Below are 23,119 nucleotides of genomic sequence, written 5' to 3' on the forward strand. Positions count from 1 at the left end.
GAACCAATCACATGCAGTGGCGGACAAGACTAATTGCCACAAAATACAAAACGACTCAATTTTTGTGCAGCAGAATGCTTGCCGGTCCTGCGTCGTCGAATTCGTCCAGGAGGTGGCGGTCCTGCGTTGAAGTCATGTCCTCCTCCTGCAAGAGATTGGCAGTCAGGATGTTGTCTTCCGGGATGGCGCGGTACTTGCGCCGGAACCGGTGACGAGTCGGTTTGCGGACGTTCGGACGCTCTCCGAGCTTCCTGCAGGCGCATTCCTCCGTCTCGGTGGTTCCGTTGCTCGCAACGTCCACGAACGCAGTATCGCTGTCATTCTGAGGCGACTCGGACGAAGTGTTGGCGTCCCATTCAGAACTCTTGGGGTCTTTGACGGAGGTTGAAGCCGAAGCCGTCATCAGTGGAGGTGTCGGGTCGGACGGTTGGTGTTGACGTTGCAAGCTCTTGAACCAACCCGGGGACTGCACGAGTTGAGACGGAAGTGGAGCCCCCAACGTAGACCCGGGGCGTCGAGCGGCACTGTTGCTGCCAACACCGCTTCTGTTTGTGTGGCCATCGAGAACCACGAAAGGTTGGCAGAAGTTGATGTTGTCCTCGTCGAAGTAGAACATGTCGTCGCTGCTCTTGAACGCCTGCGAGTGCTTGAGGTGGTGCAGGAACCCAGCGTTCATGAACATGTTGCCCAACCGGATGCCTTCGCCGACAGACGCAACAGCCTCAATGTCCTGCATCTTCCGAGCCGCTTGCTCGCCTGAGAAGCTCTTGGTGTTGCTCCCGTTCCCACCGCTCTTGAGCATGGTGGAGTCGTGCTCCATCTCCTCGCAGAGTTCGAGTGCGAAGACCGAGCACACTTCTTCCTGGATGCGCTCGAGAGCTAGCACGATTTTCTGTGCCGACGGACGCATGCGAGCGTCCACGTGCCAGGAGCTCGTGATGAGCTCGGATAGACCGGCATGCATTTGAGTGTCCAGCTCCGGTCGAGTTCCAGCAATGACGGACTCGAGCACCCGCAAGTGGTTGTTGTTCGTGCCCGGGTATTTTTCGCCTCCAGGGTTCAGGATGTCCCACATCGTGATTGCAAGCGAGTAGACGTCTGCAGACTCACCGTACGAGGCGAGGCCCGCACGACCATTGATGATCTCCGGTGCCATGTAGTCAACAGTTCCTTTGACAGTCATGTCGGGTGTTGTCTTGCGAGAGACCGGAGGTGGCAGCATGGGCGCAGTTCTGGTACCTCCATTAGGAGTATGGGGTGGGGTCAACGGGAGGCCGTTTCCACCGTGGATGCTGGGATTAGCGTTTGGAGTGGACTCCGGGTACTCGTGGTACTGCTCGTGATCAGTTGACGAGCTGCTTGAAGTGCCACCAGTAGCTCCGACTGCTGACACAGAGGAAGTCACGATGGCAGCGTGCTTGGCATCGTTCAGGCTGCTCACCTCCCACGTGATGTTGGCTTTGGGCAGGCTGCGCGACTCGCCGAAGTCTGTAAGCTTGACGTTCCCTTCAACATCCACAAGGAAGTTGCTTGGTTTGATGTCACGGTGCACAAACGCTGGAGAAAAACTGTGCAGATAAGCCACCGCGCGCGCAGCATCGATCATGTAGCCCACATTCAGTAAGAATTGTTGGCGTCGAGCCTGTTGTTGCCGTCGCGCCAACGCGAGTGCAACCACATCGAGGCTTCCCACGCAAAGCTCGGAGACCAGACAGATTGTCGGAGGGGAGACGCACATGCCAAAGAACTTGACAATGTTCGGGTGGTTGAGTGCACCGCAAAGTGCGGCTTCGTGAGAAAATTCCGCAACCGTGTCCTCAGTCACGCTACTAGGCGTGTACACCTTGATGGCAACCGGTGTCTTGGAATGCAAAAGGCCATTGTACACCACGGCAGTAGAACCCACGCCAATACGCTGCTTGATATCGAGAACTGAGAAGTCAATGATGTACTTCCGGTGCATTTCGATCAGCACATGAAGTCCTTGCGAAGACACACGTTCGTGGATATTTCCCTTCCGGAAGAGTGCCTGCAAGCCCACTGCACGCTGTCCGAGGCCACGCCAATGTTCAGTGTCAGCCTTTAACAAGCGCCACACGAAAAATGGACAGAGTGATCCCCATAACACGTGCACGTAGATCAGCACAAACCCGAGATGCACCTTGTGGCTGTTGAATGCGGTGTGGTACACGAACTCAAGCATCAAGTACACGATCCCGAACGCGGAGTACTCACGCAACGTACGTTTGCTGGCACGGGCGGGTGGGCGTACAATCACGTAAATATACAGCGAGAAGATTAGCAGTCGAACGATAGCCACAAGCCAGTAGTTTGTACTCGAGTTTTGATCCTGCCCATTGATAGTCGTGAACCACACAAAGGGGAGGGCGTAGGACGCGAGAACGGCAGTGATAGCAATCGATCGCAGCAAAGCAGGCATGGATACGCTCTTCTGCAGCATGAAGATCAGCGCCAGCTCCAGCACAAAATGGCGTCCTGCACTTTGTGCCTCCGTGGCGACGCTGCCAGTGCTTGGGGCGTAGAACTTCGCAATCAGTGCAATCATGAAGTACATGGCGTAAGATCCCGTCGCAGTGCTCAAAATCCACAGCAGAGGCTCAAACGCAGGCAGCAGCGTCTTTCGCGAAGCTTCCGTATCACCCTTGAGCGCGACGTGGCGGTTGTGACGCATGTAGATGATTAGCGCAGCCGACAACACGCACATGCTGCCGTAGCTCACCAACAACACAATCATGAGTACCACCACCTGCCGTTTTGCGTAGTCCGAGAGTTCATCATCAGTGGAATCGATAGCCATTGGCGCTGTAGTACTCGATTCTGAGTCCGCTGCCGTGCTCGACCCCGCTAGAGCGACGAGAATGCGGGGAACCGCCTCACGCAAGCGTGGCGTCGCTTGAGCCAGAAAAGTCGCCATCAAGTGTGGGTCGTTGCACTCTTTTTACGATCTTCCCTCCGGCAGGAAAAACTGGTTGTGGGGACTCCGGCTTTGGAGTGCTCTCGTTTGTCAGGGGCGACAACAAACCGTGCTAGCAAGAGCATGGAGTCGCAGAACGAACATGAACCCCTCCCGTAGCAAGAGACGGTTGCTTTGCAAGTAATGTAGAAGAAAAGAGTGATGGAAAATGGTTTCCCTGGAAAACGGGTTTCTCCAAAGTTGGTTCACAGTATGCATTTCCAAGTGCCCCGTTTCGCCCGTTTTCCGTTTTGAGCCGCCAGTGAGAGTCAGCAAAGGCGCCGGTTCCCTTCAGCGTGCTTGACAACATCACATTCTGCTTCCGAACGAACAACACCAGGGAAGTTGCAGCTCTTCCGAGTGCGTTCTTGACACAACCAAGCCGGTTTGCGGCATGCACTTAAGGCGAAGCCGAATTTCACGTCGCTTCGGTTGTCATACGACATCCTATCCATACTTCGAGGCACGTCTGAAAACAAGGATCGATCCGCACCATTACACATTTTACATTGCCGCCTTATACCCCATAGCAATAACGGTTGTATCGTACGCAACGTAGAAATTGCTGTGCTTCGGCATCAGGCCACGGAGGCAGCAGTACCGGATATTATGTCGACTTGAGCGTCATCGTCTTCCATGAGCAACGCAGCCGTGAGTATGCTGCTTTCGACAGTAGCCTCGGGTGCTGCCTTGAACTGCCTCCGTCGACTGAACCGCGAAGCCTTCTCAGTCAGGAGACGTTGGCCTAGCTGTCGACACTGACATGGGGCGTTACTTCGAGTTCGCGCGAAGCTGAAGGAGGTGCGGGGCCGATCACCATTCGACCCACGCATTAACATCGGGATGCTGGATTCGTTCTGGCTCACCGAACTGCCGCGATGGAGGGATCTTTCGACACTGCTCGGTCGATAAAGCTGAACTTCGTCGAGATCGATGTAATACAGAGCGGTAGCATTGTTTTCGAAACTCCGGGAATGGTTGACGTGGTGAACAACACAAGCATCCATCAACGCGTTGCCCATGCGGATTGCCTCTGCTGGACATCTGACAAATCGGCGATCAATCATTCGATCAACAATAAAGGCTCCAGGAAAGGTGCGCACACGATGGCGCTCAGCTGATCTAGCGCTCGATCCACTCACTGCTGGTGGGTGCTCACATAGATCGCTCATCAGGTCGAGAACTAACCGAGCACTAAGCTCCTCCTGGACTTCTTCAAGAACAGCGACAATTTGCTGCGCTGAAGGGCGGAGACCAGGGCCACGTTGCCAGGAACGCTCAATGATACCGTGCAGCCTTGGAGGCGTACTGCTGTCCATCTTGGGGCGAACCCCATGCAAGACCAAGTCAAGAACGTGGGTATGCTCTCCATGTGCTTGTGGGAATTTCTCGCCGGTGGGGTGGAGGATATCCCACATTGTAAGCGCAAGCGAATAGACATCAGCGGCTTCACCGTAGAATGCCTCTCCGTCAATGATCTCAGGGGCCGCATAAGCGCTTGGTGGCGTGTGAAAATGGGGACCCCATGGTGAATCAACGTGAGATAGCGTTCTACCCAACGGAGAATCGATTTCAGCCGTGACGGCAAGCCGCTTATCTTCCAGAACAGCAACCTTTGTTTGTGGTGCCAACATCTTTGCTTCTAGCTTGGCCACACACCTGGATTCACCAAAGTCGGACAGCTGCACATTACACTGAGCGTCTACGAGGAAGCTTGATGGCTGAATGTCGCGGTGGACGAACGGAGGTGAAAAGCTGTGGAGATAGGCTACTGCACGAGCCGCATCGAGCATGTACCCGACACTTATCAGCATTTGCTGGCGAGCGGGGTGAGCATTCAGGCGACGAGCTTGGTCGATCAGTGTGTCCGCCAAACTTCTCTGGCAGAGCTGAAATACAAGGCAGATCGTAGGCGGAGCGACGCACATTCCATGAAATTTGACGATGTTGGGATGGTTCAATACACTGCACATCGCTGCTTCATGCGAAAATGCCGCTACGACGGCGTCAGAACAGCTTGTTGGCGAGTACGCCTTGACAGCAACGTGAGTTTTCGTCTTTAGAGTTCCTTGAAACACAGTCGACGTAGAGCCTACCCCAATCTGGCGAACGAGTTCTAAGTAGGCGAAATCGATCACACACTTTCGATTCATTTCAATCAGCAAGTGCAGACCCTCAGACGAGACGCGTTCACTGAGACCATTTTCTCGCTGGAACAAATCCTGCAGAGCGCATGCTCGCTGTCCAATACCTCGCCAGTACTCCGTGTCCGCCTTCAACACTCGCCAGACAACCAGTGGGCAGAATGCGACCCATGTGAGTATCATATACACAACGTAGTGGCCGACAGCAACCGTCTTCGGGTTCATGATGAAAATCATAAGCAGCACAGTAAGCAGGAAGAACACGATGGTGGCAAAACACAACTCCCGAATGATGCGCTTCGTAGCTCTACTCGGAGGGTTCACAAACGCGTAGACAAACGGAAGCATGAGCAGGCTGCGAACAAACTGAAGGCCAATCGCAAGCTCTTTCTGCTGGTTTGGCCTACCGTACGTCGTCACCACCCAGACGTACAACAGCGTGTAATACGACAGAACCAGCGAAATCGCCACGGATCGCTTGACAGCGGGGAGCGATAAACTTTTCTGAAACATCAGCACGAGCACGATTACGAACATGAACTGGTTCCCGGAGTAAAACGCTTCGAGGACGAGAGGAGAAACAAACGCGTCAAAGAAGTCCGTTGCCAGCGCCACCAACAGGAAGACGATGTAGATGCCATTTATCACACTCAGCACGTGCAAGACGGGCTCAAAGGCCGGTAAAATCACTTTCCTTGCTGCTGCAGCGTCTCCTTTCAAAGCCCCTGCTCGATTCACCCTCATATGCCAAATCAACCCGACGCACAACAACCAAATGGTCACAAAGCCGGCCAAGATGAACACCAGCGTTACGCGCATGTTCTGAGCTCCCTCCTCCAGCGATTCTTGATCTCCGGATGCCGACGCGGTCATGTTCGCAACTGAGTCAAGAAGACGTTCCACAGCTGAGGCCAAAGCCGTCTCATCCACCATGACAGCAGAAATACCAGGTCCGTTGAGTGGTGCGCTTAGTGTCGAATTGAACAATGACAATGGCTACCAGAGGGACGGGGCGAGATTCCTGGAAAGAGGCGAGCGTTTCGAGGCTGCAACGCCAACGATGAGTGGCAATTCATAGTTCGGGACCATTCTTACCGGATAGTCCCAGTAGCGAGCGCGAGCTGGAGTTTGGGTGGAGGCACCACTTCACCGCGCTGACTTTCTTGAGCAGCACGAGTTTACTTCCCTAGAAGAGAAAGGCGACCAAGCCTCTCCGACCAAGTCCTGGCATTAGGAAAAACAGCACTGAAGGAACATCATCCTCGCGATTTCTTCGACGAAAGACTGAAAAGGGCCCTTTTCAGTAGCGGTTTCCCAAAAAGTTAAAGCTACCGAAATAAAAGTGCGCGCAACTTTTATTTCACTTTTGTGTTTTTAATCGCTCGTGCTTTTTTTCACTTTATCTCTAGTGTTGTTTATGTTCAGTTCGTCTCAATAAGCGGGCAATGTTCAGTTCGTCTCAATACGCGGCACACCGAAAGGCTACCCACCCGGCGCCATGGAGATCTTCCAGGACGGAGAGCTCGAGGCCGAGGTGAGTCCACCGCGTGTGCATCCTGTAGTCTACCGGTACAGTAGATCTCTCTACGGCCCAGGTTGTCTGACCAACGTCCATCTGATAACAGATGCACAAGCGCGAGCTGCACGCCAACAGCTTGGGGAGCTGGTGGCAGCTCTTCTCCGAGACATACGAGGAGCTGGTGCAGTCCATCGCCAGCCCCGTGCGTGCCGAGTATTCCGTTCGGGAACTGGGCGATCGACAGTTCTCCCTGTCCACGACGAGCGAGGAGTTTGTGCGCGAGGACTTCCATCTGCAGAATCCGCGAGGAGAGCTCTTGGCTTGCAGCTTTTGGCGCCGTAGAGCGCTGCGAGATGCAGACCCCATCGCAGAGTTGGTAAGCTCCTCGTCCTCTTCGTCGCTGTCTAATGAGGAGGACGTGACTTCGGTGGTGTGCGCCGTGGAAGAACTGATGGCGGACAATGCCAGCACGGACAGCAGCAATTCCAGTTGGAGCAGTGAGCAGACAATTCCACGTTCGGGAGTGGACCCGTGCATCATCTACCTGCACGGCATGTCCAGTTCGCGCAAAGAGTGCGTCTACTTGCACCGCAGAGTGCTGGAGGCAGGGTACTCGTTGTTTGCAGTGGACATGTCAGGGTCAGGACTGTCAGGTGGCGATCGCGTGTCGTTTGGATACTTTGAACATGAAGATGTGCGTACAATAGTGGATTATTTGTACGCTACAGGCCGCGCGTCGGGTGTGGGCGTCTGGGGCCGGGATATTGGTTCAGCGGCCGCGCTACTGCACGTGAAGGAACGGATGCCATATTGTTATGAAACCATGACGGTATCAAGAAGAGATGCAAGGAAGTTGGAGGTCGTGGAGGATAAAGAAGCCCGTCATATTCTGTGCATTGCTCCGCTGGCAGGGTTGCACTTCCGGTTCAGTAAGTACAGCGCAGCACACGGCGACTTTGTCCTGCTTGCTATCGACAATGTCCCAATTCAAGGATTGAGTGCGGCAGCGTGCTATCGGCTTATTCAGCGCAGTTGCAAGACCAATGGTGGCAAAGCGCGGCTACAGGGATTCAAACGCTCTTCAGGCAGCAATGGAAACGATCGATTCATATTTGCGCTGACAGCGGACAGTGCCTACGGAGACATGGAGCAGGTGATTTGGGATATGCTGCAGATGATCATCAAGAGTGCTGAGCGACGCAGTTTGTTCTTCCCGTCAGCGATGGTTACAGCGGTGGAGAAGATTCTGGCGAACTCCATTGGCAGAGCTGGAGGATTCAATTTCCGCGATGTGCGATTGATCGACGCAGCTCCGCATTTCACGCTTCCATGTCTCTTCGTCAGCGCCTCAAAGAAGGATTTTTTCACGCCAGAGCACGCCAAAGCACTTTGCGATAGATACGGCGGCTCCAAGAGCTACATTCAATTCACAGGGCAGATTGACGACAACCGGCCAGCTGACGTCGTAGATACCGTAATTTCCCACTTTTCTAGGCGAGCCAAGCTGATGAAGAAATGAATGGCGAGGGATTATACCAATAAATGTGTGAGAGCGTAGCGCAGCAGATATACAACTAACCGAATCATATACAACGGTAACTTAGTGGGTATTCTGAAGCTGCTGTCCTCAACAAAGCTTTGTGCTCAAAATGGGGCACTATCCAAAAGTGTCCCATTTTTACTGATCAAGCGCTAAAATGGCAGGAATCTTTGACAAGTTTCGCTTCGGTGTCAAGCGCGAGCGCGATGAAGACGCAGCACAACTTCTCCCGAGCGTTGAGGACACGGCAGAGAAGAAGGACGCCACTACTAAGAGGAGCAGGCGCGACCAAAAGGAGCCTGAGAGGGAGAAAGACACTTTAGAGAAAGCCAAATGGCAGGAACGCTGGCATGCCATTTGCGACGAGTGTTTTGAGCAGGTTCATCCTTGTATGCACTACCCGGAGCACCGCCTCCGCCTGCTTATTGTCGGCCACAATCCATCGGACCACGCGTGGAAGACGGGCTATTCGTACAGGTCAGCGCTGTTGCTAGCTCTCCATAGTAGTAACACTGTAGAAGCAACTAATGGCCGAGTGGTGATTGTCTGCAGCAACCCGACGAATCGCATGTGGATGTTGCTGACGGGAACTCTGTCGCCTCATTTGTGGGAGGGCGTTGTGCCTGCTACGGCGAGTATCAAGGAGCAAAACATCATGCCGCATGTCCATGGTGTTGGGCTCACGTCCATCGGCTTGGAGGTTGGCTAATACTACAGTAGGTACCGGTGCTGTGGTTCCTAAGCTAACAGCTCTCGTTGCTGCACCAGCCAGGGAATGATGCTTCAAAATACGGCAAGACGACAAGTAGGAACTATATTTTCATTGAGGTTGATATGTGGTTCTCATATTGGTGTGTGTTTGTCAGTGGAGGCCTGGCGGGACAGCTTCTTCCGCCGGCTGCGTCGTCACGCAGCTCAAGTCTGCCTCGCCGACCACAGCCACGATGCTGACTGCGACGAAAAGGTCCTCAAGACACCGTGCAAGCTTGCTCACGCCCCGATGCTCGTCGCGTTTTCCGGCAAGCGGCAGTTCAGCTGGCTGTTCTCGCCACCTCTGTCCAAGATCGAGAACTACGGCAAGCAAACAAGACTTCCTCCAGGATGGCCGCACGAGCTTCGAGCAGATACAGAAGTTTGGGTGCTACCAAGTTCCAGCGGCCGAGCCGCCATGACAACGGCGCAGCGCACGCTGCCTTACCAACAGTTGGCCGAGCGCCTTCATCAGATCCCGTGGACTCCATCTTCAAATGAACCGCTGCAGTGTCTTGTGAAGAGGGAGTACATGTAGCATGTTCTTCTAAATTTACTTGGAAATCATGCTAAGAATTTCACTCACGTTTGGACGGTCTGAGGGCTGGTAAGCCAGGCACCTCAATGCCAACTCCCGGAAATCAGCAGGAGCGTCCTCCGCTGGGGATGGCTTCAGTCTCTGCGCGACTACTTCCGTCGCAATAAAAATGTCTGCCATGGTGTGTCCGCGCTCCTCCGATATATCCTTGAAGAGCTTGCTCCGCAGCGAGATCTCGCATAATATAACACCAAGCGCATACACCTCAGCAGCTGCCGTAACTTCGTCGCCCTTGAGCAGTTCCGGAGCACGTGCTGCAATATCTCCGTGCCCATAAGAACGCACAGGCATCAAATCTGTTCGAAGACTCGAGGCATAGTCGAAGATGTCGAGTTTACATGTGAGCTGAGCGTCAACAAGCACGCTCTTAGCTGTCAGATTTTGCGACAGCTTCATCCCGTCAATCGAGCGCAGGAAATCCAGCCCGATGCAAATATCTCTGCTCATTTGAAGCCGCTGAGGCCAGTCAAGCTCAACCTTCTCGTCTGCCAGAACCGATATCAGGCTGCCCTTGGACATGTGCTCCACCACAAGGAGCACCTCCTCGCGATCTGTCCAGGTAGAACCCAGGAAATGCACGATATTGTCGTGTCGAAGTGGGGCATATGACAGTCGAATTGCGTTCAAGGCGTTGACGGATATCTTCAACTCCCGTGGCGAAAACTTTAGTGCGACAACCTTCGTGTCATTGTACCCTCCAAGCCACAAGCCTTGAACCCCAAGCTTTTTGTGAATTATCACTTGGTCCTTGCCGAGATCCATGTCTGCCAATATCCTGTCATCGCCAGTCGGTCGTTGTGACTCCGTTTCACTCCCGCGGCCAGGAAGTAACTCGTCTTCACGATTGGGAGTGAATGTCAGCCGTTCGTCAACGAATTTGCTTGCCTTTCTCTTAAACCGACGGAAGAAGGAAAGCACCACTACCAGCACCACCGTGCAGGCACTTGCCAGCACAATAGCGGTTATTGGCGTAGCCCCACGCGAGTTCGAGCTGTTGTTAGCGGACTGGGTCTCGAGAGAACCGCTAGTTTGCATGCTGTCGCTACCGCTGCTTCCCGTGTCCTTGAACGACGTTGCGCTGCTCTGCACGTCCGTCACGATGCAGATAGCCAGCTCACCAATAGTTTCTTCCTTGATGCACGACGACAACCCACTGCCCGAGTTATCAACAGTATTCCCCGTTGCTCTAAAATCTGAAATGTTTGACAGCTGCGCGTATTCATCCTCCGTCAACTCAATCGGCCCCGAAATCGTGTTGTACTCCAGGATACTACAATAACACCATCAAAGCCCCGTCAGCAGCTCTCCTCAATAACACCTCCAAAACCAACAACTTACAGTGTCTTAACAGCCGTCTCCAGCCCCAGCACCGCCGTCGGGAACGACAAGTTGCTCTTGCGAACCACCACCTGCTCGATCGTCGCCGTCGTCTCCAGCTCCAAGTTTTCCACCGTCGCAGTATCAAAAATCCTGCATCCACCACAAAGCAACGATCAATAAAAACCCTCTTCCTTTTCGCCCCGTTCCTCTCTTACAACTGATTCAGGTTCACTCCATACGGCAGCCACTGGTCCTCGAACGTCGTCTTCATGCCGTCCACATGGATCTGCACGAGCCCCGTGAGTCCCGCCAGTGCGTCGGTACTGAACACCAGCGTGAGGTCCACGTCCGCCAGCGGTGTAGCGTCCGCCTGCACCAACAGCTGGGAGATCGTCACGTCCACCTCGTCTTGGAACTGCACGTCCACCAGCACCGTCTGGTCACTGGCGCTGGTCTGTGTTAGCATCTCCTTGAGCGGCGCGCTCCAGTTGCTCAGCGTCCACTCGGCACCGGCCACGAACGAGTCGAAGGCCACGGGCGAGAGGTCCCGCGGCGTGGTCAGCAGGTCCGTCAGCGCTGCGGACGAGAACTCCACGGGCACGAGCGTCTCACCGGAGGAGGAGACGCTCGAGTTGCCGGTGCGCGAGAGCACGAAGCGCTCGCTGGCGAGCGCCGGCAGCGTCTGCAGCATCAGCAGCGCGGCGACCGCGGAGCAGCGACGGCAAGGCCCCATGCTTCTCTCTCCGCTTTGAAAAGTGCTGGAATGCAGGATTTGGTAGGGTACATGAGATATACCGGTATCTTGTACTTGGAATTTGTAAGTGGTGGAAGTGGACAGGCAGTTTTGTGGGCGTTTTGTGCTGGAATGATTTTACATTTTTTGGCTGGCGACGCGAAAATGACGAATCGATTTGTAGGGCGGAACGACCAGCGACCGTGGTGGAAATGGCAGTGTGGGGATCCGTCAGCAGACGCGCAAGTTCACAGCGATTGCCATGCTGAGAAATTTCTTGTAGATTTTACTGCGGAGCTCTTGACAGGAGCTCCGCCAGCAGCTACCTATAGTTCAGTGCCATCCCCGCGGTGACACTCAGGAAACTTCCCCAGGAAAGCACTGCGATCTGCTAGGGCCACGTAGCAACCGGATACTCGTGCATCGAAAGACTCGCGAAAAAATGTAAGCAATCTCCAGCTCTCTCGCTCGACGCGTCGAGATGGATCGGAACTCGCACCAATGGTGGCACTATCTAGCCATGTACAGCAGCAGCACGTGCAGCGTCTTCAAAAGTGCCGAGGACGTTGCATGAGCTGACATGTGAATCAACACACGAAAGTCGGGTTCGGACGACCACTGGTCGTCGACCAGTACATATACATTTACTCAGATTGCCGACCAGCCTCTTGCCTCCCAGGACGCGCTGGTTCTTCTGTTGAGTGGTTGGATGATTGGCCGTGAATGAACTTGTCGAGTCGCAGCAACGAGCTGGAGCCGGCGAGCAATCAATTGTTCAATTGTGCAGTCGTGCAGAGGGGCTCCGCTTTCGTTACCGTAAGTGTTGGGCCCTCTCAGCTTGAGTTAAGCTTACTAAAAGTTTTCAGTAAAAGAAGAGCAACTGACAGCGCTGGAATGCCCACCTTCTTGATCGAAGATGGCCTTGGTCTTGACTTCAAATTGGTCACCAGGCAACAGCAATGCCATCTCCTCTAAAATTCGGTCTGAAATGGTTTTACTGTGTGCATTTAACGCTACGAATCGTTTGATACACCATCTACAAAAGGCAGCTACATGTACGTGACATGCATTCAGCGCCGCCTGCCCAAGGTCAACCGCGCTACTGCCGAGCGTTTGTTGGAGAACGAAGCCAAAAGCGGAAAAAGAACAGCAAAGAGGCCGATGGCGAGGACGACGATGCCGACAAGTCCTTCTCCAACCCGTTGGGCGACGATCGTTTCTCGCGCATGTTCACGTCCACGGACTTCCAGGTGGATGAGGAGAGTGACACGTACCGGATGTTGCACCCGAACGCCGTCAACGCGAAGCAGCAGCGTAAGCAACAGGAGGACATGGACAGCGATGCTGGCACCGACGATGACGAGAATGAGGACGACGAGGTGGGCGATCGCTTCGCTCGCGTGGACGAGGAGGAGGAGGAAGAGATCGAAGGCAGACCGAGCGATGAGTCTTCGGACGAGGAGGAGGAAGAGCCTCAACGCGAAACTGCGCCGAAGGGCAAGCGGAAACCAGCCCCCAAGTTCTACGAGATTGCAGAGGGCGAGAAGGTGGGCGACCTCATGGCGTTTGGGTCGTCGGGTGACCGTGCTGCCCAGCGTGAGAAGAAGCAATTGGCCAAGCTGCCGCTTTCGGAGCGGTTGAAAATGCAGCGCGTCACCGAGAAGGAGCGCAGTGCATTCAAGAAGGAGGAGACGACTGGAGGAGGCTACGTCCGCGAGATGTCATTCGTCCCCCAGGCTGACTTGCGGAAGCAGCAGCGCGCTCGCGAGCGTGAGCGCGAGAGCGGCGAAGCTGACGACGGAGACTCGGCGTTTGGCAACGGCAAGCGGCGGAAAAAGCGTGGTGTGGGTGACCTGAAGCTGTCGAACCCTGCAGGTCGAGGCCGCTTTCGTTAGATAAGAGATAGACAACAAGACGCATCAATAGATTTTGCATACCTTCCTCCCGCCAGAGGTCAAGTTGAAGTGTCGACTGGGAAGACTCAGCGGTCAAGTTGAAGCTGGTCTCCAAAGCTTTGATGGTCTCAATAATCCGCGACACCAGCGTTTGCCCCATGTGAATGGTGCCACGCGTTCTCTAAGGTGCTAGCAATGAACGCACACTAGTACTTATTGGCGCCATGCCCATTGTTGCTGTATTACGTTGCTCTTCGCTCGCAGCAAAAACGTTCTGTAGAACGCGTACTTGAACTACTTTTTTCTGAGTGCCCGAACCGAACGACGTCGGAGGCCGTAAGATCTTCGGCCACTCTCCAATTCGCCGTCCAAGCGCCAAGTCTCGATGATCTACTACGAAGCGTCAAGTTTGCGGAAAATCCTGCTGCGCTGGCACGGATCTGCGCTGAGCGGCCAGGCCCCGTTGCGAGCGCTGTGCATGGCCCTAATCGCACTCGCCGTCGCGGTCGTGGACCACTTCCACCCGTTCGTAGTGTCGGCCAGTAAATCTATTGCGTTCACGGACTCGCTGACGGTGTTCAACACGTTCCTGGGTCTCATCATCTCCTTCCGCTTGAACTCCGCTTTCACGCAGTGGCGAGCGGGGATGGTGACAATTGGGGCGCTGTCCGAAGTGGCTCGGGACATCGTCGGCTCTGGTTGCGCCTACGTGAGCACAACCATCAAAGAGGAAACGACGGAGCTCGATGCCGAAGACGTACACGATAACACGCACGTTGAAGAACCATTGAAGGATGAAGACGAGTCCAAACATCTCGCCCTCAAGGGGCTCCAGCCCATTTCGCGAGATACACTGGAGAAGTGCACGTTCTTCACGGAGCTGCGGCGGCTGGTGTTTCTGTACATTGCCATCGTGTTCCACGACTGTCGCGGCCGCGATGGAATCGACAAGCTCAAGGACACTGGAGTCTTAACTGATGCCGAGTACGACGAGCTGTACGCGTGCGGATCCGAGCACAAGAAGCCGAGAGAGGACATGAACTCGTTTTGTGATCTAGTGCGCCGCACTCCTCACAAGCTGCGTGCGACGATCACCGAACTCTGGCTGAAGCGATTGGTGCAGGTTGCTACCAACTGCGGCCATCTAACGCCGGGTAATGCCAGCAGCTTGCAAAGCAAGATTTCCCGGCTGCCCAATCTGTACACAACGGTGTTCCACATCGCCAATGTCCCGATCCCGTTCAACTACATGCAGTACCTGCAGTTCCTCCTCGGTGCGTACATGTTGCTCTACACCTTTGTCATTGTGCCGAACTCGGGGCTGTACACGCCGATTTGGGTGTTTCTGTGGGGGACCTTCCTCTTCATGGCCGAAGAAATCGCCATGGAGATCGAATGCCCCTTTGGTCTGGACGCCAACGACATCGACTTGGAGGAGAGACTGTTGCAGATTGAGGAAGAGCTCACGGTGCTGATTCGCAGTCAATATTACTTCATCACGGGCGGCGCCAGTCTCTGTTTCACTGGCGGGTACTGGTGCCAGTTGCCAGTGGAGTCAAAGCCAGAGATCACCAAGTCGTTTTCCTTCCACCAAGGCCGCCTATCTCGCTCTAACACCACTACGGTGCAGGAACACATGCTGCCCGAGATCAACGAGTTCACTTCGCTGATCCAAGACCCAGTACATGCTAAGATCTCTGCGAGAAAGAGCACGCACACGACGAACATCCAGGGATACGGCTCGATGGCTAATGTGGCCTAGATCAAGCGACCGAGAAGTTTTTTTTTCAAACCCATTCAATCGCATCATTCGTATGCCTTTCAAGAGGTACGCAATTCCGGTTGTCCAATTCCACTGCTGCACAGACGCGCAATGTTGACCCGGTGGACGGCGGCGTCCTTGGTGGCGTCGGGGGCGACATGCGCGATGCTGGGCGCGTGGCTGGGGCGCTACTTGCTGTACAGAGGCTGGCAAGGGCGTCTGCACAGCGACGACCCGCTGGTGAAGGAGCTGGAGCAGGAGATCGAGCGCCAGAAGCAGCTGCGGGCCCAGGAGCGCGCCGGCCGCACGAACGCCGAGCGAGAGGCGCGTGAGGCTCTGCAGAGGCAACAGGAGGCGGCCGGGTACAATTTCGAGGCCGTGGCCCACGTGCAGTCATGCTTCGCCGACCGTCGCGGGACTCCGAGGCAAGGAGGACTCGTGGAGAACTCGCGGGCGCGCATCACGTTCAAGACGAGCGTCCCGCCGGCGTCGCTCGAGTGTCTGGAGCAGTTCAGCCACTTGTGGGTGCTCTTCGTCTTCCACGAGAACACCAACCTGGCCAAGGGCGCTCCTAAGACCACGTTCCCGGCCAAGATCGCGCCTCCGAGGCTCGGGGGCAAGAAGGTCGGACTCTTCTCCACACGGACGCCGCACCGACCCAACTCGGTTGGTCTGTCGGTTGTGAAGATCGAGGCTATTCACGACCGGTGCATTGAGATCAGCGGCCACGACCTCGTGAACGGCACGCCTGTGCTGGATGTCAAGCCCTACGTACCTGCGGACTATGTGCCCGGGTACGTTGTCCCGGACTGGGTCGCTGCTGAGACCGATGTAGTTACTAGACCGGTCGACTTCACGCCGGAAGCTTTGACGTCGTTGACGGACCTGGTGGACGCCAAGTTGTCGTCGTTCTACTCCAATGTGGACGACTTGAAGACTGCTATTGAGCAGATGCTGGTGCTGGATATCCGCAGTGTGCACCAGGGGCGCGGACAAGCGGCGGAGACCCAGCAGTTCCAGTGCCGCTTTGACAACGTGCAGATCGAGTTCACGACGCTGGAAGAGTGCATCCGCGTGCTGAGCTGCACACGATTCACTACACCGCACGACCGATCGCGCCTGTTGCTGCGTCAGGTCCTTTTGAAACAACAACTGGGGGAGGAATAGTACAAACAACAGAATTTAGCAAACGACTTGATTGCTAGTTTTGAATTCCCCTTTCTGTTGAAGCTGATCGGGGGTGCACACGATAGACGCCACATCTAGGCCGCAGCCTGCGCGGTGTAACTTGCCTCGACATCCTTGATCTCTTGGTCAAGCTCGATCCACGACTCGTTGAACAGCTCGCCAGCGATGACGCGCTTGGCCATATCCAGCTTGGGTTCCTTGTGCTTGGGGTTGTTGCACAGGTCAATGGTCTTAGCTGTGGCCTTGGTTTCATCACTGCACCACGATTCACACCAGAGCCACTCCTGCGGCAACGAGAAGATTGGGATCTGGTGCTGCGCGTAGTTGGGCAGATCCTGGTCCAGGTTCGCCAACGAGTTGGGATCAGCGCTCAGCTGGCTGTACACCGCTCGCAGCATGTCACCCGCTGCCATCTGACGGAAGAGCGCCAAGTCAACCACGTACAGGGCACTGATGTGGTATGGCTTTCCACGCAGGTGGTCCTTCCAGTAGCCCTGGCGCCAGAACTGGAAGCCCACGTTACGAGAGTCGCAGAACGGCGTGTAGCCGTACGGCTTCCCTTCCATGTCGAGCTCCCAGAGCTCCTTCAGGTCTGCACGCACAACTTGATCCGCATCCACGTAAATGATCTTTTGCACACCCAGCGGGAACAGCACGTCCAGGAAAAGGATCTTGTAACCCCAGATAATGCGCTGTTTCTCAGTCTGCTGACGCAGCCAGTTGGGCCACTTGTACGTAACGAGACGAATATCCATGCCAAACTGTTCGCGCAGCACCGGAATGGATCTCTTAAAGTCCGGTGACAAAAAGTTCTCCAGCAACCAGAACGTCACCGGGTTGTCCGTGCGCTTGAGAACGCTCGACATCATGATCTTGATGAAACGCTCGTACAGATAACCAGATGCCACAGAGAACACGTGAATAGTTTCCCCAGTACGAACCTTCTGATGTGCAAGCGCGCTATCCTCATCGGCAGAATCGTTCTGGTTAGATTCGGCAATCGCATCGTGAGGCTTCTTTTCAGCCTCATCGTCGTGTTTACCCATCATGTTAAGCATCGAGCTCCAGTAAGAGCGGAGAGCACCGTCATCTTTGATAGTCGATTTCCCTTCGGTCGATGTCTTTGGCTTGTCTGTCGATGCCGCATCCTCAACCGACTGCACCAGCTCTTCGTACTCCATCCCATCTTTCTTACGGACAAACAGCTGAGAAATGTGAGAGCCAAAGTCGTAGACGACCACGGGGTTGTTCTCCAACGGTAGCTCTGTGTCTGGGTCAACGATGTTAAAAAGGTCAGCGGCTCGCCCCCTTGCTAGGTGCAGAGACCAAACACCAGGTGTAGCCTGGAGTTGGAAGTAGCCAAGGTTTTTCATCACAAGAGTGTCACGGTGTAGCAACTGAGCACCAACTTCACGCTCAAGCACCAGCTGCAGGCCGTTAGGTGGCGAGTACATGTTGAAGGTCGTATCGCGGCATTGGCCGTACACGAGCAAACTCTCCAATCTGAACACAGCACTGGTTGTAGACTTCACCTCCGTGGGACTATCAGGGTCCACCCTCAAGTTGTCCAGGTCATCTCCGGCGTGGAGGGTTTGTACATTCCAGGCTTCGGGCGTCTCGATTTTCATAGTTAAAATTGGTTGCACAGGTAATTTACGGAACTCGACACTTGTAGCAGCAAGAGACGGCTTCTTCTCGAAGAGGTATCGGTAGAAACGCTGCAGCGGGAATTCCGTGTATTCGTCCGCTGGGATCAGCACCAACTCGACGGTAGCATTGAGCTGAGAGTGTAGCATTCGAAGCATAGAACTGATCACTTGTGCTGCCTCCGACAATGGATCAACATAGGCAGCAACACGAAGAGACGGGTCACCCGCCAGGCGAACAGTGTTTAGGGAGTTCTCATCCACATCCAAGTGAGATGTACGATCAGTCTTCACATATTTGTCAACGATTCCAGTAGTCTTCATGATACCAAAACTCAAGTTGTCGGCCTCCTTGACGCTCAGAGCGGCACTGCGCTTGATGAGTGCCTTGGCCACGGGCTGACTTCGGAATTTGAGGTCAAAGCTCACGATCGTTGCCACATCTTCGTCCGACAGGGACTGGTACGGGAGGCTCACTTGCCGTCCGTTGATGAACAGGTGCGGTAAAGCTATCTTGGCGGAATCATCCTCTGTTTCCTCAGCAAATGCAGGTGGGAATCGTGAGCGGAGGAGCGTGTTGAATTGCGTGAGCACCTTGCGCTGTTTGGGGGTCAGCCATTTGCCTGGCTTCCTCTTCAGAAGCGCTAGGATCTTTTCAAATGCGGGATCCTTGTGATCCTCTTCGATTTTCGTCTTTTTCCAGATCCCAGTAAGCTTATCCTTGGTTGCGTCGACGGTTTTTCCCTTCACAACGCAGCTCAGTGTTTCCAACAAAAACTTCAGATGGGTCTCATTGTCTGAATCGCCCACAGAGGCAAAAATCGCGGCTGCAAGCTCCCCAATACTCTTCTTGCTTGCGGTGCCACTAGCCAACTGAGGAACAATTCCAACGCGTAAGGATTGCTCCGAGTCTTCTAGCACGGCCTTCACAACATGGTAGGCATGACCAGCATCCCGAGGGTCATTGAGGTCCACTGGGAAAATCACGGTCTGCTTCTTGGCCAAAGCTCTAGAGCCAGGAGCATGCAAGTATGAAATTGCAGGCTTTGCTGCAGCTTCGAGGCGACCGTCCACATCATCCGCAAAGAGGTGCTTTGGCGAATCCACTTCGATGTCTCCCGGGATCTTGCTTTCCGAGCTATCAAAAATCGACAAATAGGCTGGGTATGCATCCTGCGCCGTCATGAGTTCTTCCACCAGATCCGTGTCGTCGTTCAGCTTGCCTTGGTGAGCCATGCTGACGTATAGGGGTTGATCCCGTCCAAAGTTGGCCATCATAGACCGTTGAATGTCCAGGTTCTTTTGAACTACACCATTGAAGACAAACGAGCCTAGCGGCACGTGCTTCAAATGAATGAAATCTGTCATGGCCAACACTTCTGCGTCAAACTGGTCGCTTCTTAGGCACGCCAATGCCTCCTTGCCATTTTCTGGAATTGAGCCAATATTTTCTGCAGCATCGGAGTAAGCTTCGAGCAAGGTTCCAACAAGAACGTCTGAGCTTCCGTCTTCTCCGATACGCTGAAGAAATGCCGAGGCAATTTTCGTTGGAATGATCCGGTCTGTTTCTTCTTCAGCTTCGTTGGGCTCCTCGCTATCACTCTGAGAGCCTTTGTTTTCCTCATCGGCGATTCCTGCTTCAGCAACATCCTTTGATTGTGCCAACATCAATAATTTAGCGAAGTGCCACGGAGTTGCCTTATCGGTAACCTCGTACGCCTTGTACGTCTCCAGCAGCACCCGACGACCATCAGGCGTTTTGCTCGCCATAAGCTCCTTCGAAGATACGAGAAGTGCCCACTGAACAGGGGCACCACGCATACGCATGAAACCAATGTGGGATAGTGCTGCGCGCCCGGTACCCGACAATGGATCAAGAACAAGTACACATTCATACATGTTCTTGCGTACAAAAATGAGGTTCCAGGCTGGTCGCCTAAGAGTGTTCACATCAGGAGACCAGTTGGCGGAGTTCGGGTCTGTTTCAATGTTGTTCAGGTACAACGGGGTCGAACCACCAAACGAGCCACGCATGTTGATACGTACTGCCGGCTGCTCCTGGTTCGTTTCGCGCACATGCGTCAACATGTCTTCCAACTCCGACTGGTTTAAGGGCAAACCTCCTAGCTGCTTCGCCACGGACCATTCTTCTTTCAGAGTTTTCATGAAGTCGAAAACGTTGAACGAGCGCTCCAACGGGTCGACAGCGATACCATTCAGGATGAACTTGTTCTTAAGTCTCCGGTTGGCAACGTGCATGCGCGAGGAGGTGATTTCTTCACGGAGTTCAGTCGAAATTGATTTCCGCGAAAACGCCAGCTTCTTCGCCTGCACCGGGAAGTCCTGCGACAGTGTTTCCAGTCTCTTCAGCGGATTTTTGGCGTCTACCACGGCACGAACAGCACTTGGCCCCAAATCCTTCAGATGCCAGGCCTTGAGCTCCTGGTCCTGCTCGCTATCCGCCTTTTTGACCAAAACGTCGTAGAACTGTTTCAAATCATCAGCAATGGCACCGTGACGAGCCATCAGAGGATTGAATAGAAGCCCTTCAACCTCCTCGTCATCGATCTCCTCATCCTCTTCGTCCTCTTCTTCATCACCCTCTTCATCGACAGCAGCTGGATCCTCTCCTGTCTTTTTCGAGTCGTCAATGGTCTTGTACTCCATGTTCTTAATATCCAGGGCCACACCATATCCTTGTAGCAACGTGTCCAACGGCGAGTCATGCGGATAGTGACGCACCATGTACTGGATCTTGTTCTTCTGCGCTTGTTTCACAAGCTTCGTGTGGAAAGCATGGAACTTCTCGGTGCCCACAAGACCATACAGAATCGCCGACATCACCGTCTCCTCTGAGTCCGACGCCAAGTGCGGATACTTGTGGTCCACCTGCAGCTCAACGTCGTTCACGCCTGCAGCCACACATGCCTGTTCACTGTTCTGTTGCTTTTTGTCTTTCAAAATAGCCTCCAGCTCGTCCACCGAGCAGGCCACCGACTCCACACAGTGCGGCTCGCGGTAGAACACTGCCCACGTGTCAGCATCTGCACCGCACGGACGAACGCCCGAGTCCAGCGCTAGCTGACGGAACGTCTCCACCTTCACCGAGTACGTGCGAGTGGCCAGCATCAGCTCCAAAATCTGCACCATAGGCACATATAAACTTAAAATAACATATAATAATACAAAAGCAATCTTCAACGCACGTTCTTGGACTCGGGCGCGATGCTCTCGGCCACCGTCACTGCGAGCGTCCCCAGCGCGTCCACGTCGTCTCCCATGAACTGCACATACGACGTGCGCGTCTCCAACTCCTCCAGGAACTGCCAGAAGTACAGCGGGTTTTCTTCCGCTAGAAACTCACTAACGCATCAAACAAGCAATACAAATAAGAAAAAAAAAATAGATTCGGGAATAAATAGTCAAACTGATCTGTTCGTACCTAGTCTCCAACAGCGGGAAGAACGGGGAGCTGGGCCAACTGGCCGTCAAGTTTACGTGCACGCCTCGTGCGGACGTCGCCGAGGGCTGCGCGGCCGCCAGCAGCGCGGCCAAGCCGGCGCTCAGCGTGTTCAGCCGCATCCTTCGCTTAATTTGACTCTGTTCAGAAGTATCCACGTGGAAGTGGGCCTTGCATTCTGTCGCACTCTCATCCTGCATATTTGCAACCTCTCTATCCGCATAACTCTCCATTTTGCGGGCCACTCCACTCGCCGCGGGGTAGAACGTGAGATCGGCTGTTGCCTTGTCGTGCACGCGCCCTCCCGCTCGCTACAGACGCCTTCAAGACCTCGCGAGGACTGCACCGCGTTAGTCTGCGTCTCCTCTCTCTGCACATACTCTTCGTCTCCTCTGTGAGCTTCCACAGCCGCCATGAGCAACCCGAACGCGCACCGCAAGATGACGCCCAAGGGGCAAATGAGCTCCAGCGGCATGGGTCCCGCCATTATGCACCTGCCCGCACACCTCAAGGTCCTGTTCGAGCCTAATGCGCCACTGGACCATCTGCCGCGTCTCGTGAAGCGCAAGATGCCGCCGTACTCGGGACTCGCGAGCTTCCTTGGCGCCTTCGAGACGGAGAACCCCCCGCCGCGGGAGGTGCAAGAGACGCCCAAGGAACGACGCGAGCGCCAACGCAAGGAGAAGATGGCGACCAATGATGCCAAGGTGCTCGAGGACCGAGCCAAGTGGGACCCGAACGTTGAAGACCCGCGGAAGACCGAGGACGCGTACAAGACACTCTTCGTGGGCCGCATCAGCTACGAGACCACGGAGCAGCAGCTACGGCACGAGTTCGAGCAGTACGGACCTGTGAAGAGTGTGCGGCTGGTGGAGGACCCAGAAGGCAAGTCTCGCGGCTACGGGTTCGTTGAGTACGAGAAGGAGGCGGACATGAAATCGGCTTACAAGTACGCAGACGGCAAGAAGATCGACGGCCGTCGAGTGGTGGTGGATGTCGAGCGTGGGCGCACTGTACGTGACTGGTTGCCACGAAAGTTTGGAGGTGGCATCGGCGAGACGCGCAAGGGCGGTGCGGATGTCAACGTCAAGTACTCGGGACGCGAAGCGATCGGACATTTCCAGGTGGGTGCGCAGCGTGATGAAGGAGAAGGGCCAAGGCCAGATCGATATGGGGCCCGTGAACCTCCCCGGGATCGCAGTAGGAGCCGAGGACGCGGTGGCGATCGTCGGGAACGACGCCGATCGAGATCGAGGTCGCGGGACCGCCGTCGTGAGCGCGGAGGCGACCGCAGTAGGGACCGCAGTCGAGACCGCAACCGTGACCAGGATCGCCGGAGCCGCAGGGACTCCCGCGACTACTCGCGTAGATATTAACTCACCTCGGCGTGATAGCTTGTGCTGGAGTGGCGAGGTGAGAGGCTTGTGGGGGGTGTTGAAGCTTCGAGAGATAAGGTACATTGTATTAGCGCACAAGCTGCCGAGGTAAGGAATCTCTGCTATATCTGCTTGGGGATGAGACTTGTTTGTGCCGAGCACGTCGATAAACAGCATAAACTACGCCGCTTGCGTTTCTTTTCGAATCAATGTA

At 54.7% G+C, this 23,119-nt stretch overlaps 10 protein-coding genes across 10 annotated transcripts; 6 read left to right on the plus strand and 4 right to left on the minus strand.

The window, feature by feature from the left end:
* Positions 1–55: 55 nt before the first annotated feature.
* Positions 56–2,818, minus strand: KRP23_1141 (putative serine/threonine-protein kinase/receptor R831; the record flags this gene model as incomplete). Its single annotated transcript, XM_067881775.1, has 1 exon — positions 56–2,818. The coding sequence occupies one exon, from the start codon at positions 2,816–2,818 to the stop codon at positions 56–58; it is 2,763 nt and encodes a 920-aa protein (XP_067751709.1).
* Positions 2,819–3,552: 734 nt separating this feature from the next.
* KRP23_1142 (putative serine/threonine-protein kinase/receptor R826) lies at positions 3,553–6,051 on the minus strand (the record flags this gene model as incomplete). The annotated part of the gene is made up of 2 exons (XM_067881787.1): positions 3,553–3,682; positions 4,634–6,051. 2 exons carry the CDS (start codon positions 6,049–6,051, stop codon positions 3,553–3,555), a joined length of 1,548 nt encoding a protein of 515 aa, XP_067751710.1.
* A 565-nt stretch (positions 6,052–6,616) lies between these two features.
* KRP23_1143 (uncharacterized protein) lies at positions 6,617–8,156 on the plus strand (the record flags this gene model as incomplete). Its single annotated transcript, XM_067881798.1, has 2 exons — positions 6,617–6,652; positions 6,744–8,156. 2 exons carry the CDS (start codon positions 6,617–6,619, stop codon positions 8,154–8,156), a joined length of 1,449 nt encoding a protein of 482 aa, XP_067751711.1.
* Positions 8,157–8,334: 178 nt separating this feature from the next.
* KRP23_1144 (uncharacterized protein) lies at positions 8,335–9,465 on the plus strand (the record flags this gene model as incomplete). The annotated part of the gene is made up of 4 exons (XM_067881809.1): positions 8,335–8,654; positions 8,730–8,877; positions 8,946–8,982; positions 9,044–9,465. The coding sequence occupies 4 exons, from the start codon at positions 8,335–8,337 to the stop codon at positions 9,463–9,465; spliced, it is 927 nt and encodes a 308-aa protein (XP_067751712.1).
* A 15-nt stretch (positions 9,466–9,480) lies between these two features.
* Positions 9,481–11,578, minus strand: KRP23_1145 (putative serine/threonine-protein kinase drkC; the record flags this gene model as incomplete). Its single annotated transcript, XM_067881820.1, has 3 exons — positions 9,481–10,795; positions 10,864–10,995; positions 11,061–11,578. The coding sequence occupies 3 exons, from the start codon at positions 11,576–11,578 to the stop codon at positions 9,481–9,483; spliced, it is 1,965 nt and encodes a 654-aa protein (XP_067751713.1).
* A 1,064-nt stretch (positions 11,579–12,642) lies between these two features.
* On the plus strand, positions 12,643–13,473 carry KRP23_1146 (uncharacterized protein; the record flags this gene model as incomplete). The annotated part of the gene is made up of 1 exon (XM_067881831.1): positions 12,643–13,473. The coding sequence occupies one exon, from the start codon at positions 12,643–12,645 to the stop codon at positions 13,471–13,473; it is 831 nt and encodes a 276-aa protein (XP_067751714.1).
* A 385-nt stretch (positions 13,474–13,858) lies between these two features.
* KRP23_1147 (uncharacterized protein) lies at positions 13,859–15,235 on the plus strand (the record flags this gene model as incomplete). Its single annotated transcript, XM_067881842.1, has 1 exon — positions 13,859–15,235. The coding sequence occupies one exon, from the start codon at positions 13,859–13,861 to the stop codon at positions 15,233–15,235; it is 1,377 nt and encodes a 458-aa protein (XP_067751715.1).
* A 111-nt stretch (positions 15,236–15,346) lies between these two features.
* KRP23_1148 (tRNA (adenine(37)-N6)-methyltransferase) lies at positions 15,347–16,402 on the plus strand (the record flags this gene model as incomplete). Its single annotated transcript, XM_067881853.1, has 1 exon — positions 15,347–16,402. The coding sequence occupies one exon, from the start codon at positions 15,347–15,349 to the stop codon at positions 16,400–16,402; it is 1,056 nt and encodes a 351-aa protein (XP_067751716.1).
* Positions 16,403–16,497: 95 nt separating this feature from the next.
* Positions 16,498–21,762, minus strand: KRP23_1149 (UDP-glucose:glycoprotein glucosyltransferase; the record flags this gene model as incomplete). Its single annotated transcript, XM_067881864.1, has 3 exons — positions 16,498–21,210; positions 21,276–21,432; positions 21,512–21,762. 3 exons carry the CDS (start codon positions 21,760–21,762, stop codon positions 16,498–16,500), a joined length of 5,121 nt encoding a protein of 1,706 aa, XP_067751717.1.
* A 180-nt stretch (positions 21,763–21,942) lies between these two features.
* KRP23_1150 (U1 small nuclear ribonucleoprotein 70 kDa) lies at positions 21,943–22,905 on the plus strand (the record flags this gene model as incomplete). Its single annotated transcript, XM_067881877.1, has 1 exon — positions 21,943–22,905. The coding sequence occupies one exon, from the start codon at positions 21,943–21,945 to the stop codon at positions 22,903–22,905; it is 963 nt and encodes a 320-aa protein (XP_067751718.1).
* Positions 22,906–23,119: the final 214 nt, after the last annotated feature.

The sequence above is a fragment of the Phytophthora ramorum genome, assembly GCF_020800215.1.
Source record: "Phytophthora ramorum isolate Pr-102 chromosome Unknown Phyram_PR-102_s0001, whole genome shotgun sequence".
Lineage (NCBI taxonomy): Eukaryota > Oomycota > Peronosporomycetes > Peronosporales > Peronosporaceae > Phytophthora > Phytophthora ramorum.